Raw genomic sequence first — 19,787 nt, forward strand, 5'->3', positions numbered from 1 at the left:
AGCCTGGGCCACCTTGAAGTCTTCTCCTGGCTGTGAATCTTCTCTCCAGAATCTGCCAGACAAATATTTAAGGCTCCAACACATACAGTAGTTAGGTCCCTTGTACCCCTATACAGTAGTTACACCCCTCTGTACCCCTACATAGTTACATCCCTCTGTGCCTCCATAGTTTTACGGTGTCCCTGTAGTATATAGACCCTCATGTGCTCCTCCAGTTATATACAGCCCTCCTGTGCGCTCCCCAATTAGTATATAGCCCCCCTGTGCACTCTCCCCAGTAGTATATAGCCCCCCTGTGCTCTCCCCCAATAGTATATAGCCCCCCTGTGCTCTCCCCCAATAGTATATAGCCCCCCTGTGCTCTCCCCCAATAGTATATAGCCCCCCTGTGCTCTCCCCCCAATAGTATATAGCCCCCCTGTGCTCTCCCCCCAATAGTATATAGCCCCCCTGTGCTCTCCCCCCAATAGTATATAGCCCCCCTGTGCTCTCCCCAATAGTATATAGCCCCCCTGTGCTCTCCCCAATAGTATATAGCCCCCCCTGTGCTCTCCCCAATAGTATATAGCCCCCCTGTGCTCTCCCCAATAGTATATAGCCCCCCTGTGCTCTCCCCCATAGTATATAGCCCCCTGTGCTCCCCAAAAGTATATAGCCCTCCTGTGCTCTCCAGTAGTATATAGCCCCCCGCTCTCTCCCACAATAGTATATAGCCCCCCTGTGCTCTCCCCCCAATAGTATATAGCCCCCCTGTGCTCTCCCCCCAATATTATAAAGCCCCCTGTGCTCTCCCCCCAATAGTATATAGCCCCCCTGTGCTCTCCCCAATAGTATATAGCCCCCCGTGCTCCCCCATAGTATATAGCCCCCTGTGCTCCCCCATAGTATATAGCCCCCCTGTGCTCCCCCATAGTATATAGCCCCCTGTGCTCCCCCATAGTATATAGCCCCCTGTGCTCCCCAGTAGAATATAGCCCCCTGTGCTCCCCAGTAGAATATAGCCCCCTGTGCTCCCCCATAGTATATAGTTCCCCTGTGCTCCCCCATAGTATATAGCTCCCCAGTAGTATATAGCTCCCCTGTGCTCCCCCGTAGTATATAGCTCCCCCATAGTATATATCCCCCTGTGCTCCCCCATAGTATATATCCCCCTGTGCTCCCCCATAGTATATAGCTCCCCTGTGCTCCCCCATAGTATATAGCTCCCCTGTGCTCCCCCATAGTATATAGCTCCCCCATAGTATATAGCCACCTGTGCTCCCCCATAGTATATAGCCCCCTGTGCTCCCCCATAGTATATAGCCCCCTGTGCTCCCCCATAGTATATAGCCCCCTGTGCTGCCCCATAGTATATAGCTCCCCTGTGCTCCCCCATAGTATATAGCTCCCCTGTGCTCCCCCATAGTATATAGCTCCCCTGTGCTCCCCCATAGTATATAGCCCCCTGTGCTCCCCCATAGTATATAGCCCCCTGTGCTCCCCCATAGTATATGTGCTCCCCCTCCCATATAACATTGAAAAAAACAAACACTTACTCACCTAGGTCCACGCGTTCCTCTTCTCTTCCCTCTTGTGGCCGCACTTCCTGCGGTCACAAGAGGCTGCACTCCCCTTACCCTCGCGCCGACGCTCCAGTGACGTCAGGCGCTAGAGGGAGAGTGCGGCCTCTTGTGACCGCAGGAAGTGCGGCCACAAGAGTGACTGACAGGGAGGGAGCCAATGGCTCTCTCTCTGTCAGTAACGCTGCCGCTGAAGCGCCGCAGGAGCAGCAGCGGGCTGGCGGGGGCAGCGGCGTACGGGGGGGGGGCCCTGCAGAGGGCGCCATGGAGGGGTAAGTAGATTACCCATCCATGGCGCTCCACCCTGACAGGCTGGTGGCCGGAGCCCTGTGCGACCGCATTGGTCGCACATAGCAACGGCTGGCCTGCTCGGGGGGGCCCCTTTAACCAGTGGGCCCGGTGCACGTGCACCATGTGCCCTCTGGTTAAAGCGGCCCTGCACACAGCATCAGTCATATAGGCAAGTAGAGAGACTAGAGCTAGTCCTTACACAGCTACATGTGATGGGAAAACAATACTATGACACCTGGAATACAACAATGGGCAGCTGTAACCTGGTCCCTCAGTGAACTGTCTCAATACAGATTCATGTTTCAATACAGACTTGATTTCTGTTTGGAATAAGTCCTAATCATGGCTGAACCTGCATCCTCACTTCTTCCCCAGTAGCCACACAATGTTGCTGGGATTATGTGGAAACTTGGCCTTAGAGTGATGGGTTTGTGAGCAGGGGAGGACAAATGGACTTTTCTCTAAAATTGATTTATGCAAAGTCTGTTGAAACAACTCTGCCTATTGACCTGTTTTCTGTAGAGCTTTGTAGTGTTCTGCAGGAACTTGACTTTACTATTCTGAACATACATCTTACTACTTTCATTTCTTCTTTTCACTACACATCTGTTTTATGTTTCTGTTCTTTGTTGAATAATAAGATGTTAGGGCACATTTTACCTTTGATGTGGCCCTGTAGTTGCATATTAGTCTTTTATATCTAATTCAAGGGAAATTATAGTTCATGCGCGCAAGACAATATTTTCTGTATCCTATGATTTACTAAGCTGGCACTACCACTGCAGACGCAAGGAGGAAAACAGCACTGTCAATAAAATATGGATTGTATTTTCTTTCTATATGAATTCTCTAGAGCAGGGGTCATCAACTGGCGGACCACGGAGGCCAGCTGTCCGGACCCCTGCTACAGCTCAGTATACCTGTAAACTGAGCTGCGCTCTGCACAGTACCTTTGAGCGCTGGTAACAAGTAGGGATGAGTGAACCGGCTGAGGTTTGGGTTCGTATGAACCTGAACTATCTGCTTCTGATTCCCGCTGTCTGCCCGCTCCGTGGAGAGGGTGGATACAACCTTGAGGACCGCCTGGAAAACATGGATACAGGCTATGGCTGTATCCCAGTTTTCCAGGTGCTCTTCAAGGTTGTATCCACCCTCTCCACGGAGCGGGCAGACAGCGGGAATCAGAAGCTGATATTTCAGGTTCATACGAACCCGAACCTCGGCCAGTTCGCTCATCTCTTGTAACGAGCGCTCACAGTTACTGTGAAGTAAGCTGTCAATCACTCTTGTGGTCCCACTGCAGCGGTTACAAGAGGTCACTCCCTGCCTCTGGTTTCGGGGCTCGAGTGACGTCACTGGAGCGCCGATGCCAGGACACGGGGAGAGCGGCCTTTTGTGACCGCTGCAGTGCGGCCACAAGAGTGAAGAGAAGAGGAGACGCCGGACCCAGATATATAAGTGTTTGTTTTTTATGTTATATGGGAGGGGGAGAGTGCACAGGGGGGCTATATGGTAGAGGGAGAGCGAACAGGGGGGCTATATGGGAGGGGGAGATCAAACAGGGGGGCTATATGGGAGGGGGAGATCAAACAGGGGGGCTATATGGGAGGGGGAGAGTGCACAGGGGGGCTATATGGGAGGGGGAGAGTGCACAGGGGGACTATATACTACTGGGGAGAGCGCACAGGGGAGCTATATGGGAGGGGGAGAGTGCACAGGGGGGCTATATGGGAGGGGGAGAGTGCACAGGGGGACTATATACTACTGGGGAGAGCGCACAGGGGGGCTATATGGGAGGGGGAGAGGGCACAGGAGGACTATATACTACAGGGGGAGAGCGCACTGTGGAATATATACTACTGGGGGAGAGCGCACAGGGGGGCTATATACTACTGGGGGAGAGCGCACAGGGGGGCTATATACTACAGGGGGCAGTAACCCCCTTTGTACCTAATTTCAAAGGGCTGGTGAGAGAGAAAAAAACGCCAGTTTTGCCACTAATAAGCATCAATTCTGTGTGTAAATAGTTCAACAACGTTTCTGAAAAGTAACAAAACACGTTTACTACTGATGTTCAGCTCTGACCTTCACCTAACAATAGACCCCAATAAGTGGACCTTCACTAAAAGTTGTTGAGTACCCCTGCTCTAGAGCCATATAAGTTATTTTCTCATATAAAAATATTTTAAAAATTATCGGGGTGGTATTTGCCATACCTGCAGGCCCCTTACATGCAGTGATTTTTCAGACAACCAGTGAATGACCAGTGGTTTAAAAAAAAAAATGATCCTAAGGATCCAATAGACCAAGCAAAACTTTTGACATGTGTCTGTGACCTGTCAAAAGCCACCAGGTACATCCTCTTTAATCTGAACCCATGGATCGAACAGTTACATCACGGGGAAGCCGCTGCCGCGGTCCGTTTTTCGGACCGCGGCCCTGTTCCCGTGCACGGTGCCGTTCTATGCACCAGAACCGGACGGTGCTTAAGCACTGGAGGAAGGCGGGCCCGCCCCCAGTGGGAGGGAATTCCCTCCCCTCCATGACACGGCTCTCTTAGAATGAATGGAGCCGCCTCATACAGGGGAGGGAATTCCCTCCCACTGGGGGCGGGCCGGCCGGACGCCAGTGCTTGAGAACTGGAGACGGCGCCGTTCGATCTGTGGGTTCTCTTTAAAGAGAATGTACCATCAGGTACATTTGCTTTAAGTTTTGCCCATTGAAAGAGCGGTATCGCTGCTGCCATCCTTTTGTGTATGGTGCCGTTCTACTCAAGGGCACCGGCCGGGGGTGCCCTGCCCCTCCATTGATTCTGATAGAGCTGCATCATAGAGGGGCACAGGTTTCCTCCCACTGTGGGCCAGCCGGTCTGCCTCCAGTGCTTCACCTCCGGCTTCTTCGCGTCGGTGGCATCCTATTCATGGGCAGAAATTAAGCAAATGAACCTTATGGTACGTTTGCTATAAAAACACCGTAATACTTTAAAGTGCATGTCCATTATTGAATGACATGTTTTACTCTGCATAAACTCAACATACAGTTCTCTAGCAGTAGGAGCTTTGCCTTCCAGCTTGTAGGTCTTTTACTTGTTGGTAATGTATCCCACATCTAGTATCATGCATTGATCTCTGATAATCTTTATTTGACAGCCCATGTAAGCATTTGCTCAGTGAGTCCAGTTCTGGTTACCATGGCCACTTGAGTAATATCCCTGGAGACTCTGGTTACTGCTTGTATGCCGCAGCCCGTGTGATAGGTCATCAGGGAAAACTTTCTACTGTATTGACCAAGATTTGTCCAATAGTTGTATACAGAAGAAAACAATTAGTGTAATTTATATAATTCATTAGAACTTTTTTTAACACGTGTCAGTTTTGCTGAGTCATTCTCTCTGGGGATGGTAAGACATATGGAATATGCACCTCTGTATATGATGGAAGTGCCCGGTGTCCTACAAGTACATGCTTAAAAATCAAATAAACCTCTGTACTCGGGGTTTTTATCCATGTATCATTCTATGGGTATTTTCACCCACTGAGCATTGGTGACTGAAAATCCTTTCCATTTGTCTATGGGGTTGTTTCTGCAGCATGAGCAGAGATTTATGCAGGTCCCATTTAGCTTTTCTTGGTTCTTTCATCTGTGTGTGTTTGTTTTTTTTTTTTTTTAATAAACATGTCCACTGCATAATATCAAAATTGACCCCCCATATGTAGCATCCCTCGTATAGTAGTAATGCCCCCTGGTGTGCACCCCATATAGTAGTAATGCCCCCTGCTGTGCACCCCATATAGAAATAATGACCCACCAACATAGTAATGATGCTCATGGAGCAGGTCTAGAAGCTGAAAGGGCTTCTGGACAGGCAAGTTTGCTAAGTGGCATGTACAGAGTCTGCTGATGATCTGCTGCTCTTTCCTTACTATCTGCTGATCTCTATGTAACTGAATGATGGAACACAGTATCAGATCTGCTGCAGATCCTGTATATGTCAATGGACTCCAAAAAGAAAACTGTGAAATGTGCAGATGCTGTAAGTATGTGTTGTGTGATCTGGCAGAATGAAGGGTTCTCCAAAATAATAACTGTGACCCAGCCTGCCAGTGTGGCTGTATGTGACAGTAATGGGAGAATATCCCCAGTAATGGCGGCCACAGGTGGGGATCAGCGGGACATCCTCATGTGTGAACTTTCCCCCCTCGCGACCTGTTCACACGCTGCAGTTACTAATATTAATGCCAGGTTCCAGGCTGGAATCTTCCCGGTAGTGAGCGGAGTGTGAGCGCCACATCAGCTCGGAGGATGTACACACAGCTTTAAACACGGCCCCGGTCATGTACACACAGCATTACACACAGCCCCGGTCATGTACACACAGCATTACACACGGCCCCGGTCATGTACACACAGCATTACACACGGCCCCGGTCATGTACACACAGCATTACACACGGCCCCCGGTCATGTACACACAGCATTACACACGGCCCTGGTCATGTACACACAGCATTACACACAGTCAGTCATGTACACACAGCATTACACACAGTCGGTCATGTACACACAGCATTACACACAGCCCGGTCATGTACACACAGCATTACACACAGCCCGGTCATGTACACACAGCATTACACACAGCCCGGTCATGTACACACAGCATTACACACAGTCGGTCATGTACACACAGCATTACACACAGCCCGGTCATGTACACACAGCATTACACACAGTCGGTCATGTACACACAGCATTACACACAGCCCGGTCATGTACACACAGCATTACACACAGCCCGGTCATGTACACACAGCATTACACACAGTCGGTCATGTACACACAGCATTACACACAGCCCGGTCATGTACACACAGCATTACACACAGCCCGGTCATGTACACACAGCATTACACACAGCCCGGTCATGTACACACAGCATTACACACAGCCCGGTCATGTACACACAGCATTACACACAGTCGGTCATGTACACACAGCATTACACACAGCCCGGTCATGTACACACAGCATTACACACAGCCCGGTCATGTACACACAGCATTACACACAGTCGGTCATGTACACACAGCATTACACACAGCCCCGGTCATGTACACACAGCATTACACACAGTCGGTCATGTACACACAGCATTACACACAGTCCGTCATGTACACACAGCATTACACACAGCCCGGTCATGTACACACAGCATTACACACAGCCCGGTCATGTACACACAGCATTACACACAGCCCCGGTCATGTACACACAGCATTACACACAGTCGGTCATGTACACACAGCATTACACACAGTCGGTCATGTACACACAGCATTACACACAGCCCGGTCATGTACACACAGCATTACACACAGTCGGTCATGTACACACAGCATTACACACAGTCGGTCATGTACACACAGCATTACACACAGCCCGGTCATGTACACACAGCATTACACACAGCCCGGTCATGTACACACAGCATTACACACAGCCCGGTCATGTACACACAGCATTACACACAGCCCGGTCATGTACACACAGTATTACACACAGCCCGGTCATGTACACACAGCATTACACACAGCCCGGTCATGTACACACACCATTACACACGGCCCCGGTCATGTACACACAGCATTACACACAGTCGGTCATGTGCAGCCGCCGCCGGGTCAGATGACAGTGAATTTCCCAGCCGCTGCCTGCGGAGGCGGAGCCGGACAGTCACTACACTGATGTCAGTGCGGGGATCACCGGACACCACTGCCGCCTCCGGGAGAGCAGGTAAGCTGCGGCGGGATGAGCTGTCCGGGGCTATCAGTGCCGGGACACCGGGGCTCAGCGCTAGTTACTGCGGGACGGGGGCGCCGGTATAATGCAGAGCCGGGGCTGTGGGCACAGAGGCGGGGGCCGTGTTACCAGGAAATACTTTACTTACATCAACAAGGAAAAAGCCTGATCTATTCTCCTCCGGTCCTGGCTGAGAGCAGGTGACCGGAGAGATGGCATACACCGGAGCCCGTAGTGTTACTGAGAGCAGGTGACCGGAGAGATGGCATACACCGGAGCCCGTAGTGTTACTGAGAGCAGGTGACCGGAGAGCTGGCATACACCGTAGTGTTACTGAGAGCAGGTGACCGGAGAGCTGGCATACACCGTAGTGTTACTGAGAGCAGGTGACCGGAGAGCTGGCATACACCGTAGTGTTACTGAGAGCAGGTGACCGGAGAGCTGGCATACACCGTAGTGTTACTGAGAGCAGGTGACCGGAGAGCTGGCATACACCGTAGTGTTACTGAGAGCAGGTGACCGGAGAGCTGGCATACACCGTAGTGTTACTGAGAGCAGGTGACCGGAGAGATGGCATACACCGTAGTGTTACTGAGAGCAGGTGACCGGAGAGATGGCATACACCGTAGTGTTACTGAGAGCAGGTGACCGGAGAGATGGCATACACCGGAGCCCGTAGTGTTACTGAGAGCAGGTGACCGGAGAGATGGCATACACCGGAGCCCGTAGTGTTACTGAGAGCAGGTGACCGGAGAGATGGCATACACCGGAGCCCGTAGTGTTACTGAGAGCAGGTGACCGGAGCCCGTAGTGTAAGGTAATGGCCAGTATATATGTGTGGTGATATGTGGTGATTTCTCACCCACTAGTGCTAGATAGTGGCCTCCAGCCTGCAATAATCTCCATATTCCGGCACTTAGTGGCCCCTCAGCCCTGTATCCCCCTATAGCTTCTGCAGCTGGACCCCTGGTATTAGCAGGACTCTGACCAGAAAGTTACAGTGCTGTTACATGGCTCTACTATTGTGTATATAAAGTTATAGTTACTCTGCTCTAAAAGCAGTGCCCAGACTGATAAGTGTATATCCATAGACACCAGGGGGGAGATTTATCAATCATGGTGTAAAGTGAAACTGGCTCAGTTACCCCTGGCAACCAATCAGATTCCACCTTTCATACCTCACAGACTCTTTTGAAAATGGAAGGTGGAATCTGATTGGTTGCTAGGGGCAACTGAGCCAGTTTCACTTTACACCATGTTTGATAAATCTCCCCCATAATAGTGTGTATATATACTATAGTCATGTATATAACAGCCAGAGCAATGCTTTTAGAGCAGAGTGGTGGTAACCTAGACAACAAGCTGTGACTAATGAGAGGGAAGGAGCAGCATGTCAGAAGGAGGCAAGTTTACTAAATGATTGTATCTGTAAAATATTTAAGTTGACAAGTTGTACAAGTATAACTGTATAACTATATTAGTGATGGGAACATCCCTTTTAACAATTGCCTGATGGTACATGCGGCCCTTTATATTCTATCATCATTGGGCACAGTCCCTATCATTGGGCACAGTCCCTATAAGGGGCCAACAAATGATGATTTTTTTTATTTCTTTTTTTTTTTAAACTAATTTAAAAGATACACTTAGCCAGTGAGCAAGTGCTTGTTTGCTGGGCCCATTACACAGGGAAATTTTTGCCGGTTTGGCCCATAATGACCTCATGTGTCTGTGATCAAGAGTGTAGAATTGTGAAGTAGTCGCCTACAAACCTGGTATGCCTATTGTTCAATCCTACCAATCATGCCAATCAGCCTGAGACCCTAATAATTATCGGCAAGTATGAGTGCAATGATACAACCCTCATTCAGTGTTGATCTTAGTTTTATCTTGCTGTAATAGAAATGATCAGCAGCAGGTCCTGTAAATGTAAGCACCACTTATGATGACTTTTAGGTTTACATTACCTTTCTGCTTAGTACATGGCTTTTAGCAAAAAAAAATCAGTAAGCTCCTCACTAAAGGTCCCCATACACCTTAGACCTGCTGCGGATTCAGCCGTCAGTCTAGTGTGTATGGGGGCATCCTTAAAGGAGAATTCCGGTGAAAATTTTTATTAAAGTATTGTATTGCCCCCCAAAAGTAATTCAAATTACCAATATACACTTATTACGGGAAATGCTTATAAAGTACTTTTTTCCCTGCACTTACTACTGCATCAAGGCTTCACTTCCTGGATAAAATAGTAAAGTCACGACCCGACTCCCAGAGCTGTGCGGGCTGTGGCCGCTGGAGAGGATGATGGCAGAGGGACACTGAGGGACTGGAGGGACACTGAGCATCAGTCTGCCATCATCCTCTCCAGCAGCCACAGCCCGCACAGCTCTGGGAGTCGGGTTGTGACATCACAATTTTATCCAGGAAGTGAAGCCTTGATGCAGTAGTAAGTGCAGGGAAAAAAACACTATAAGCATTTCCCGTAATAAGTGCATATTGGTAATTTCTATAACTTTTAGGGGGCAATACAATACTTTAATAAAAAAAAATTGCTGGACTTCTCCTTTAATAACCACTGATGATGTCATAGGATAGCCTGTGCCACAGTGTGAGGATACATAGCGGGAGTCACCTAGGATTTCTGCAGCCTGTCTTCCAGCTTTTTTTTTCCACTCTTGCCTTTAACGGACTTGGAACTCCTTAGTTATTTCCAAAGTTTCCTTTGGCCTTTTATCAGTAGTTTTGACAGTAATTTTTATTGGAAATGGCAATTGGAAATAGTTTCTGATGATTTGTCTCTGTATTTCTTAGGAAGTCACACAGTTCAAGATCCTGATGCTTTTTGCCATTTGCCTGCATCAGCTTTGGCATACAGGGGCATGTTTAGAAAGTTCTGTTTTGGCAGTGCCTGTAATAAGTCATGGTGACTGTTTAGGGTGCAAAAAATGTTAGGTTTCTTTTAGGCCATGTTCACACAGCATAAAATATCAATTAATCACGGCCGTTGTAGCAATTTGCAACAACAGCCGTGATTAATTGATAATTTACATTATGCTTGCAGCCAACGGCATTCCGGCCGGGGTGTATACACATAGGGGGAGATTTATCAAACATGGTGTAAAGTAAAACTGGCTCAGTTGCCCCTAGCAACCAATCAGATTCCACCTTTCATTCCTCACAGACTCTTTGGAAAATGAAAGGTGGAATCTGATTGGTTGCTAGGGACAACTGAGCCAGTTTTACTTTACACCATGTTTGATAAATCTCCTCCACAATATACGCTCCGGCCAGGATTGCAAGCGGGCGCAACGAAAACTGACATGTCAGTTTTGTGCAGCTGCTGTTCATTGAATAGCGACCACACAAGCCTGACAGGTCACACAATCTGTCTTCAATGGAATTGGGCGCACATCCCAATTCAACAGAAATGAAGATCATCCGGCCGGGACGATCTTCACTGACACCGGCCGTTCTGTGACACGGCCGGGTCTCAGAATGGCTGGTGTCAAACGATGTGTGAACCTGGCCTTATATGATGTGTAACTGTCATATAAATGTTTTTTTGTTGTTGTTTTTTTTTGCAGAAATCAATAACTGCTTCTCGGAAACCATGACATTAATTTCCTTATCATGTGTTTTACTTTTGCTACAAACTAATAATATTGCATCAGTATACTTGTGTAATACTTGATGCATTTTCATGCGTTCTTGTGTATGAAGTGAAACATTCTGATCCCATCTGTTTCTTATTACATATGAGACCACATTGTAAAGCAGTCTGAATCACATCTCACAACCCTTGTTGGAAATTCATTGTAAAAAGATATTGGGCCTCATTTATCAAAACCAGCAGTAAAAGTGGCTTTGTTTCCCAACCAATCAGGCTTCTGCTTTCGTTTTACTAGAGCAGTTTAAAGGGGTATTCTGGCCTAGTGTAAACATAAATATGCTGCCTACCCTCGATCACCTGCCATTCCTTGCAGATTCTGTTCGCCTCTGTCCATTCCCTAATCTTTCCTTTTGCTTTCTAATATGAGCACTTTGGCTGAGCTAGTAGGTCCTGCTCCTATCACTGGCAACAATGGTGTCCCATCTCAGCCAGTCATTGACTAAGCTAGCAGGTCCTATATCTGAAAGCTCATCTCATAAGCAGGAGGAGAGATTAGAGGACCAGGCAGACACACATGTGACCAGTGACAGATCAAGTCAAATAGGACTGTAATAAGGGCAAGTTAGAGGAAGTCGCTGGCAAATATTCAGTAGTCTAGGAAAGACACTTTGTGAAAAGAGCACTTACCCATAGCAACCAATCCGATTGCTTCTTTCATTTTGTCAAAGGCCTCTGAAAAATAGAAGCTGAAATCTCAATAGTTGCTATGGGTAAGGCCCTATTACACGTAGGGATTATGTTACAAATAATGACTGATGGCTGCACTGAATGAGTACAATGGAATTGGGGGCTATTTTCCGCCACCACCTCTGTTTTTTTTGTGTGACATGAAATGACCGTGTTTGCCTTTTCTGATGTCGTCATGACCTCAGTGGTTTCTGGGAATTGGTTTAGGAAAATGTATTCTATAATTTTTCAGCTTTGTATCACAGATGTATTATGTAATGTTAAATACTTGTTCAATGTAATAATTGGATAATTTCTGCTGTAGTAGGAATGGATGGAGTGAATAATAAAAAAAAAACCTGAACTATGAAAGAGGCAGACAGTTAGGACATCAGTCTGATCTATAGGGGTTCTGTTTTTTTTTGTTTTTGTTTTTTTAAACCTCTTAAAGTGGTATTCCCAAAATTAAATTTGGAATTTTATTTAAAAAAGTAAACAGATCAGTCTAGATTTCATAAATTGATAGGCGCAAACTGATTGCAAAATTTTTACATCTTATCAGTTTTTTGTATTCCTTCCTGGATTATCACTTTTTCTGTGCATGTTCAGTAAAAAAACTGATGATGACGAATAACTTTCAAACAACTATGAATGGAAATGCCTTCCATATAGATCTGTCATCATTGGCCTTAATGTAAAAAATATTCAGTTCACATTCCCTTTCTTTGGAAAGACAAACAGTTTGTGCATGAACAAGTTTTATGTCAGTCCAAATAAAAACTGACAGATATGATGAAAACAGGTAAAACGGGTATGACGCATCCGCTAGGTTCCATTTCTTATCAAATTGGAGAAGAGAATCAAAATTGTGGCAGAACCTAGTGTGAACCTAGCCTTTAAAGGTGTTCCTGGATAAAACAAGTGAAAGCCTATCACCATGATAGGCATTAATAGTTGATCGTCATTGTAACCACTCCGGACTCCCCTGCACTACAGTGAGTAGGGAACAGGAAGCCGTTGGCTCTGGTCCCTGTGTAGCCGTGGTGCTGGTGTACTCATCACGTCAATAGGAGCTGAGGTTTTGGTACCGATTCCATTTTTACTGTCAGGGGAGCCAGGTGTCTGCACCCCATGATTAGCCTTTTATAGCCTGTTCTGTAGATAGGCTATGAATTGCTTTTTTTCCTGGATAACCCCTCTTAGTCCTACCCCACTGGCGATCAGCAGGATGAACATGTGTACTACAGTTTGACAGTGAATGCCAATGTACTAGAGAAACCCACCCGTTAAAGATGCAGAGAATAAAATATAAAGCATGAGTAGTTGGCGTTCCCACTAGAGATGAGCGAACCGGGTTCGGGTTTGAGTCGATCCGAACCCGAACGTTCGGTATTTGATTAGCGGGGCTGCTGAACTAGGATAAAGCTCTAAGGTTGTCTGGAAAACATGGATACAGCCAATGACTATATCCATGATTTCCACATAGCCTTAGGGCTTTATCCAACTTCAGCAGCCACCGCTAATCAAATGCCGAAAGTTCGAGTTCGGATCGACTCGAGCATGCTCGAGCTTCGCTCATCTCTAGTTCCCGCCATGCCATAAGCAGCCATGTTTATACCACTGCTAACCTTTATTAATGGTAATGTTTACATTTATATGTGTTTTTTCACAGTACTTTGTAAATAATTTTTAGGGGAATTTAATTCTTTTTTTATAGTTACAGCAAAAATGCCAACTATGAATGAAGCCTTGTGAAATAAAAGCGGGGGTCTTCTCTTATATAGTTTTTATGTACGGCTTGGCTTTGTAATGAGTGCCTCCATTTATTTGGAAGTAACCTCATATTTCTCTTAGTCATTTGTCTTGTTTGCTTTGTTTCTGTGACTGCACATATCCTCTCACGTGCTGATGCGTATAAATATGACTTACCTATATATGGAAGTGAGACATAGAGCCAAAAATGAGATCTGCTTTATTTCCTCATGGGAACTTCTAACAAAGAAACCACTCGGTGAACTGCCTTTATGACTCATGGAAGGAAATGTGATTCTGATCATTAACTATCACATGCAGTTGTGTCACCTTCTCCCGCACGGATAGCCCCGTATTTATAATCCAATGATATTAACATTACATTCCCCATTGTGTTAAAAAAGGGGAAATTTTGGAACTGTGTCACACAGCTGTCTTCCCCTCTGGCAGCTTCTGGTTCTTGTGATCAGCTACCCTATCCAGTGCTGATCTGTTAGGCTACATTCACTCGGCAGTATTTTCCATCTGTTTTCATGGACCTGGAAATACTGAATCTCTTACAACCCATTATTTACTATGGTGCTATTCATACATCCAGTAAATTTGCGGATCTGTAATCCGTGATGAAAAAAAATAGGACATGTTGTAATCACGGTCCGTGATTAGGGAACGGACACCCCCATAGAAGTCTATGGAGAGTGCAAAATTTGCAGAGAGTACATTTAATCTGCAAAACTATCCGTATCACAGATCCGTTTTTTATGATATCACCAATCTCCTCTTATGTACCTCTTTATTACAATGATGTCATGTATACTAAGACGGGTATATTGTCATTTTTCTCTATAAACATTCAGTACAACATTTTGTACCTCCTGCGTCTAATGTTCGTAGTGTGTAGCACATGACTGACTAAATACTTGGTGAAATGTCTAAGACCCTAACATTTCAGAATAAGTGGACGTAGGGTGGATATGATGTCATGATACGTCAGGGTTGAAATCCTCTTCCCTGTTTCTCGAGCCCTTTACCTGGATTTCTTATTGTAATAAATGTTTTGAAGTGTCTTCTAAGCATGTGGAGGGAGATACTTGAGTAAGTAATAATGGACTGCAGGATGTTATTACTAAGCGGTTAATGGCCAAATGAGGAAACCAAAGCTTTATTCCAATAATGTCCTTCGTAATAGATCTCAGGACAAAATGTCAAGGGTCTCAATATCTGAATTGATGCTGCTAAATGACTCTGACGTCTGGAGGAATTGATTAATGGTTTAAAGAGGAAAAACGCATAGATGACTCCTCCATAGAGTTTGGCAGATTTGCTCACCAACATTCACCACATCTGGGATTTCATTGGTTGGCAATTGCCAGGTTTGCTGGCAGCAGAGGATCTTGATGTTCTGTGTCTATTCAGTGTTCATTCCTCAGACAACCGTTACTGTCCTTAGATATAATCAGATTTTACACTTTCTCACTGCCCTGAAGGGCAGGTCAACGGATGTAACTACGTCAACTTTCTTTAAAAACATGTGTATTAACTCGCCTCTTGGGAAACACACACTCTCCTTATTGTATGCCCATTTCATTTCGCCTCCTTCCAAGTTAAGTTATATGACTCAATGGGAAAGGGATCTGGGGATCTCCCTTTCTATTAGGGAATGGCAAGATGTTGCTACCAATACAGCCAAAGTATCTATTAATGCGGCCTTGGTGGAAGCTAACTACAAAGTCCTATTACGCTGGTATTTGGTGCCGGCTCGGATAGCCAAAATGGTCCCTGACTATTCTTCCCTATGTTTTTGCCACTGTGGCGAATAAGGTTCTATGTACCATGTGTGGTGGGCATGCCCAAAGGTTAAACGCTTTTGGAGGAGGATATTTAATATGTTATACTCCCTGACGCAATGTAATGTACGAATGTCTCCATCTCATGCTCTTCTAAATGTGAAGCTTCCAGGGACGCCGAAAACCACCCAACAGTTTGCTTCCTTTCTTTTCTTAGCTGCAAAAATCGCAATTGCCACTTCTTGGAAGAAAGCGGTTATTCCGCTTGAACTAGTAAAGATGAAACTTAATTGGATTATGGTCAATGACCGATTGCACGCCATCCTAAATGACAAGGAGGAGAAATTTCATAAGGTTTGGCGTCCCTGGATCTCATATTTATCTGATAACCCTTAGGGGTGGTATTGGCGGTGTGAGATTGTATGTTGTGCGGGGCATTCTGTGAGGAGGAGTAGGGGGTAAAGTGAGTCTCCCCTTCTCCACTCCCCTCCCCCCTCTCTTCTCCCTCTCTCTGTTTTCCTTCCTCTTGGGCTGGCTCTCTCACCTCAGCCCTCCTTTCCTTTTCTCCCCCCTTTTTTGTTTTTCTCTCCTTTTTTCCTCTCCACCTTTGTCTTTCCTCCCCTGGTTCCACGAAAGTGATGGTACCAGGAAGAGGTTTGTTTGGCCTAAGTTTGGGCGAGAATTCTAAATATAGTTATGATAGGCCTCTGTTGATGCCCCAGTTGGGCATCGCGGGGGGTTATATGTATTGTTTTGTCACGAAGACTGTCAGGCGCTTATTACTTAATAAAATTTTATGGAAACCAACCATTACTGTCCTCATTGATATCATGCCACCGTGTGTAAGTGGGTGTATTTCTGCACATGCCACTCATACTGGATGCTGAATAAATTGAGTTGTTTTGAATATTCTGTTTTCAATTTTTATAGTTTGCATATCATTAACATGGCTATCGAACACCTTCTTAGTGTTGAAACTTGGTCTGTCTTACCTGCTTTTCCATAACTTATTTTTGACACTACAGCTATACATTTTTATGTGAAATACTTATCAGTACAAAAAGTAGAACTGGTTGAGGTTTTCAAACAGGATTAGCAGAAAGTATTACCATTTTCTTGTGTAAAAAAAAAGAACTTTTTTACCTTATTTATTTCCTGTTGCTCTTCCTGTGCACTGTATAGAAATTGCGATCATTTACATGAGTCCCAGGCCTCACTGGGGCTAATCAAAAATATTTGATGCCTCTATGGTTCATCAGCTTTTTTTTTAACATAGCCTTAAAGGGGACCATTATTTCTGTGCCCATTGCACTAATCCTGTTTATTCTCTTCCTCAGGAATACTTTGCGTGTTTCAGAACATACTTAGCAAGAAGCGTACATCCCTAAGCTGAGCGCGGTGTGACGGAGCCTTGAAGATGCCATAAATGACACATCATCTGATAAATATTGAGTGAAAGAGGGGAGCTTTAAGATCTCTAGTCGTCTGCTAAACGTGATGACGGCCTGGTCCATGGTCAAAAATCTGGAAATGGAAAAGAAGAGGCCGTCCAAAGAAGAAAGGGCGGCTGCAAATCATATGGACTATTCACAAGACCTTGGAGACTGCAGTGAATCAGATGAATTGTCCAGCTCGGAGAGTGAAGCAGAACAACAAGGGGGCAGCAGTGGAATTGGGAGTTATGTCAATACTCTTTTTCAGGGTATGGACATTGCTAGTAAACCACATAGACAGCTTTGTAGATCACCCTGTTTGGACCGCCCCAGCTTCTCACAGAGCAGCATTCAGGTTCTGCCTGAGCACCAAACAAAGCTGGAAGATATTAAAGGGAACCTGGACAAGGAGTATCAAGCGAAGATGGACTTTGCCCTTAAGTTGGGATATAATGGGGAGCAGATCCAAGCTGTACTCAACAAGCTGGGTGCAGATGCTCTTATCAATGATATCCTGGCGGAGCTGGTGAGACTGGGAAATAAAGGAGAGTCAGAAGCACAGAGCAGTGGAGACATTGTCACTAACAGCCTCGTACCCAGAGGCCCTTGCACCAAAGAGATTGCCAGTCCAGAACTATCTTTAGAAGATGAAGTTGTTGACACCACAGACAACCTCAGACCTATTGTCATAGATGGAAGTAACGTGGCCATGAGGTTGGTTTACAGATTTTTAAATAAGACTCATTATTTTGGACGGCAAATACTATATTAAGTAAATTAAATCCTTTGTGCCAAACGTCTTATTTCTCTAATGGCCTATCATCAGGATATCTTATCTTTATGCCTTTGTGTTTGAAGGATATGAAAACCGTGCATAGTGTATATTCATAATGGCTTGGGTTTACAACTTGTGCATTAGAGTATAATAAATGTCTGAATGGAGGAAGTCCAGCCACTAGGACCCCCACAATCCTGGAACAGGCTCCCCAGCATTCCTTTTTTATGAATAAAGCAGTGGTTAAGTATGCGCACTAGTGCACAGATTTAATGTAGGTGGGCGATGATCTGCTAGATTGGCGCTCCTTTACCAAGCCTATTATATGGCCCCAAGATCATGAAGCAAGGGCTGCACAGACATTGCTAGTCATATCCACGCAGCCCTTGCTGTGTATGGTAAATAATAAAGTTTATACTTTACCTCACCAGACTCCTCTGTGTCCTTCTAGTTAGAAGCTAGAAGTACACCAGTAGCGTGGAGAGGTAGGTATAAAGTTTATTATTTACTTTACACAGTTGGTCTCGTATCACTATAACATATAACGATTAGCAGCCGGCGGCTGAGGTTTTTTAAGACCACGATCAGCTGATGATCGTTTCTTCGGCTGATCATGTTCTTGTTGTCTTTATTACACCTGATTTGGCAGATTATTGCTTAGTGTAATAAGGCCCGAAGGGTCTGACTATTTCAGTAAATAAGTGATAAGTTGTAATCTTACTATAACCCTTTTTTAAAGGTGCCAGACTTCTGGATCTGGTTGTTCTTTAGTTCTGCCTGAATGTGTATTTTAAAGGACAAGTGCCATGAAAAATGTTTTCCCAGTAATTGAAGCACATAACAAAGTTATATAACTGTGTAATATGCTTCAATCACCTATCTGCCTCCCTTCCCTGTCTTTTCCCTCCTTCACCCCCCACCAGGAAGTGTCCTAACTCACACAGACCTCACCTTCACCAGGCAGCTCCTCCTTGTGAGGATGAGTCATCAGCAGGAGGGCTGCTCTAGGTCCTGTTACAGCAGCCTCCCCCTCCCCAGTCCAAGTGATGGCTTGCAGTTGTTCAGCCAATGGGAGCTGAGCAAGCGGAGTCACCTGACAAGGGAGGGGAGGGGGGGGGGCTGCTGTAACAGGAGAAGGAGCTGAGAGAAGAGCTTGGTGACATTGTCGACAGTAATTAGGTCTGTGTGAGTCAGGACACTTCCTGGTGGAGGGGGGAAAAGACAGGGGAGGGAGGAAGATAGGTGATTGAAGCACATTACAGAGTTATATAACTTTGTAATGTGCTTCAATTACTGGGAAAAAGTTTTTCATGGCACTTGTCCTTTTAAGGGGTTTTCCAGACAAAATGTAGTAATGAGCTATCCACAGGATAGCTCATCAGTAACTGATCAGCAGGGTGCCAACACCCAGCACTCATGGCGATCAGCTGTTCGGCGGGTTTGTAGCGGTGTCAATGTGCAACTGCAGCTCAGCTCCTATTCACTTGAATGGGTCCAGAACTGCAGTTACTCATCTAAACCTCTGCACGATATACAGAGACAAACGTCCTGCTGATCACTTACTAATGGATTTATAAAGGGTGTCTTATTAGTTTATAAGTGACTCTAGTTAGTTACACAACAGTGTAGAACTACTTCAGCAAGGTGTCTGACCCATGCTTTTCTATATTTTTCAGCCATGGCAATAAAGAAGTTTTTTCTTGTCGAGGGATACAGCTGGCTGTGGAATGGTTTCTTGAGAAAGGACATAAAGATATTACTGTGTTTGTACCTGCCTGGAGGAAAGAGCAGTCCAGACCTGATGCCCCAATAACTGGTATTTATCTTAATTAGACCTCTGTATATAAGTAGCCTGTTTGTCATAAATATGTGTAGTTTTACAGTATTGAAGACACCCTAAGAGCATAAAATTCACAAATGCGTTTTAATAAATGCTGTTTATATGACATTGCTTTTATTTGGCATATTAACATTAGTCAAATGTGTTAGAGAAATTAGTAAGGTTTTTTTAGGCTGGATTTATTTGCCTATTCTTCCTACAAATCTTTGGTAGGAAAT

At 45.5% G+C, this 19,787-nt stretch overlaps 1 protein-coding gene across 6 annotated transcripts in view; it reads left to right on the forward strand.

Moving 5' to 3' along the window:
- ZC3H12B (zinc finger CCCH-type containing 12B) overlaps positions 1-19,787 on the forward strand; it is a 55,240-nt gene that overhangs the window by 27,528 nt on the left and 7,925 nt on the right. For 3 of the 6 annotated variants that reach the window (XM_069986644.1, XM_069986641.1, XM_069986638.1), the window contains 2 exons: positions 16,859-17,668; positions 19,406-19,545. In XM_069986644.1, the coding sequence (XP_069842745.1) occupies positions 17,019-17,668; positions 19,406-19,545 (790 nt within the window). In that variant the 5' untranslated portion in view covers positions 16,859-17,018. Of the gene's footprint in view, positions 1-7,546; positions 7,644-8,324; positions 8,467-16,858; positions 17,669-19,405; positions 19,546-19,787 lie in introns of those variants that run through there. The other 3 variants (XM_069986639.1, XM_069986640.1, XM_069986643.1) reach the window with 3 other exon arrangements.

The sequence above is a fragment of the Dendropsophus ebraccatus genome, chromosome 10 (assembly GCF_027789765.1).
Source record: "Dendropsophus ebraccatus isolate aDenEbr1 chromosome 10, aDenEbr1.pat, whole genome shotgun sequence".
NCBI classification, from domain to species: Eukaryota; Metazoa; Chordata; class Amphibia; order Anura; family Hylidae; genus Dendropsophus; species Dendropsophus ebraccatus.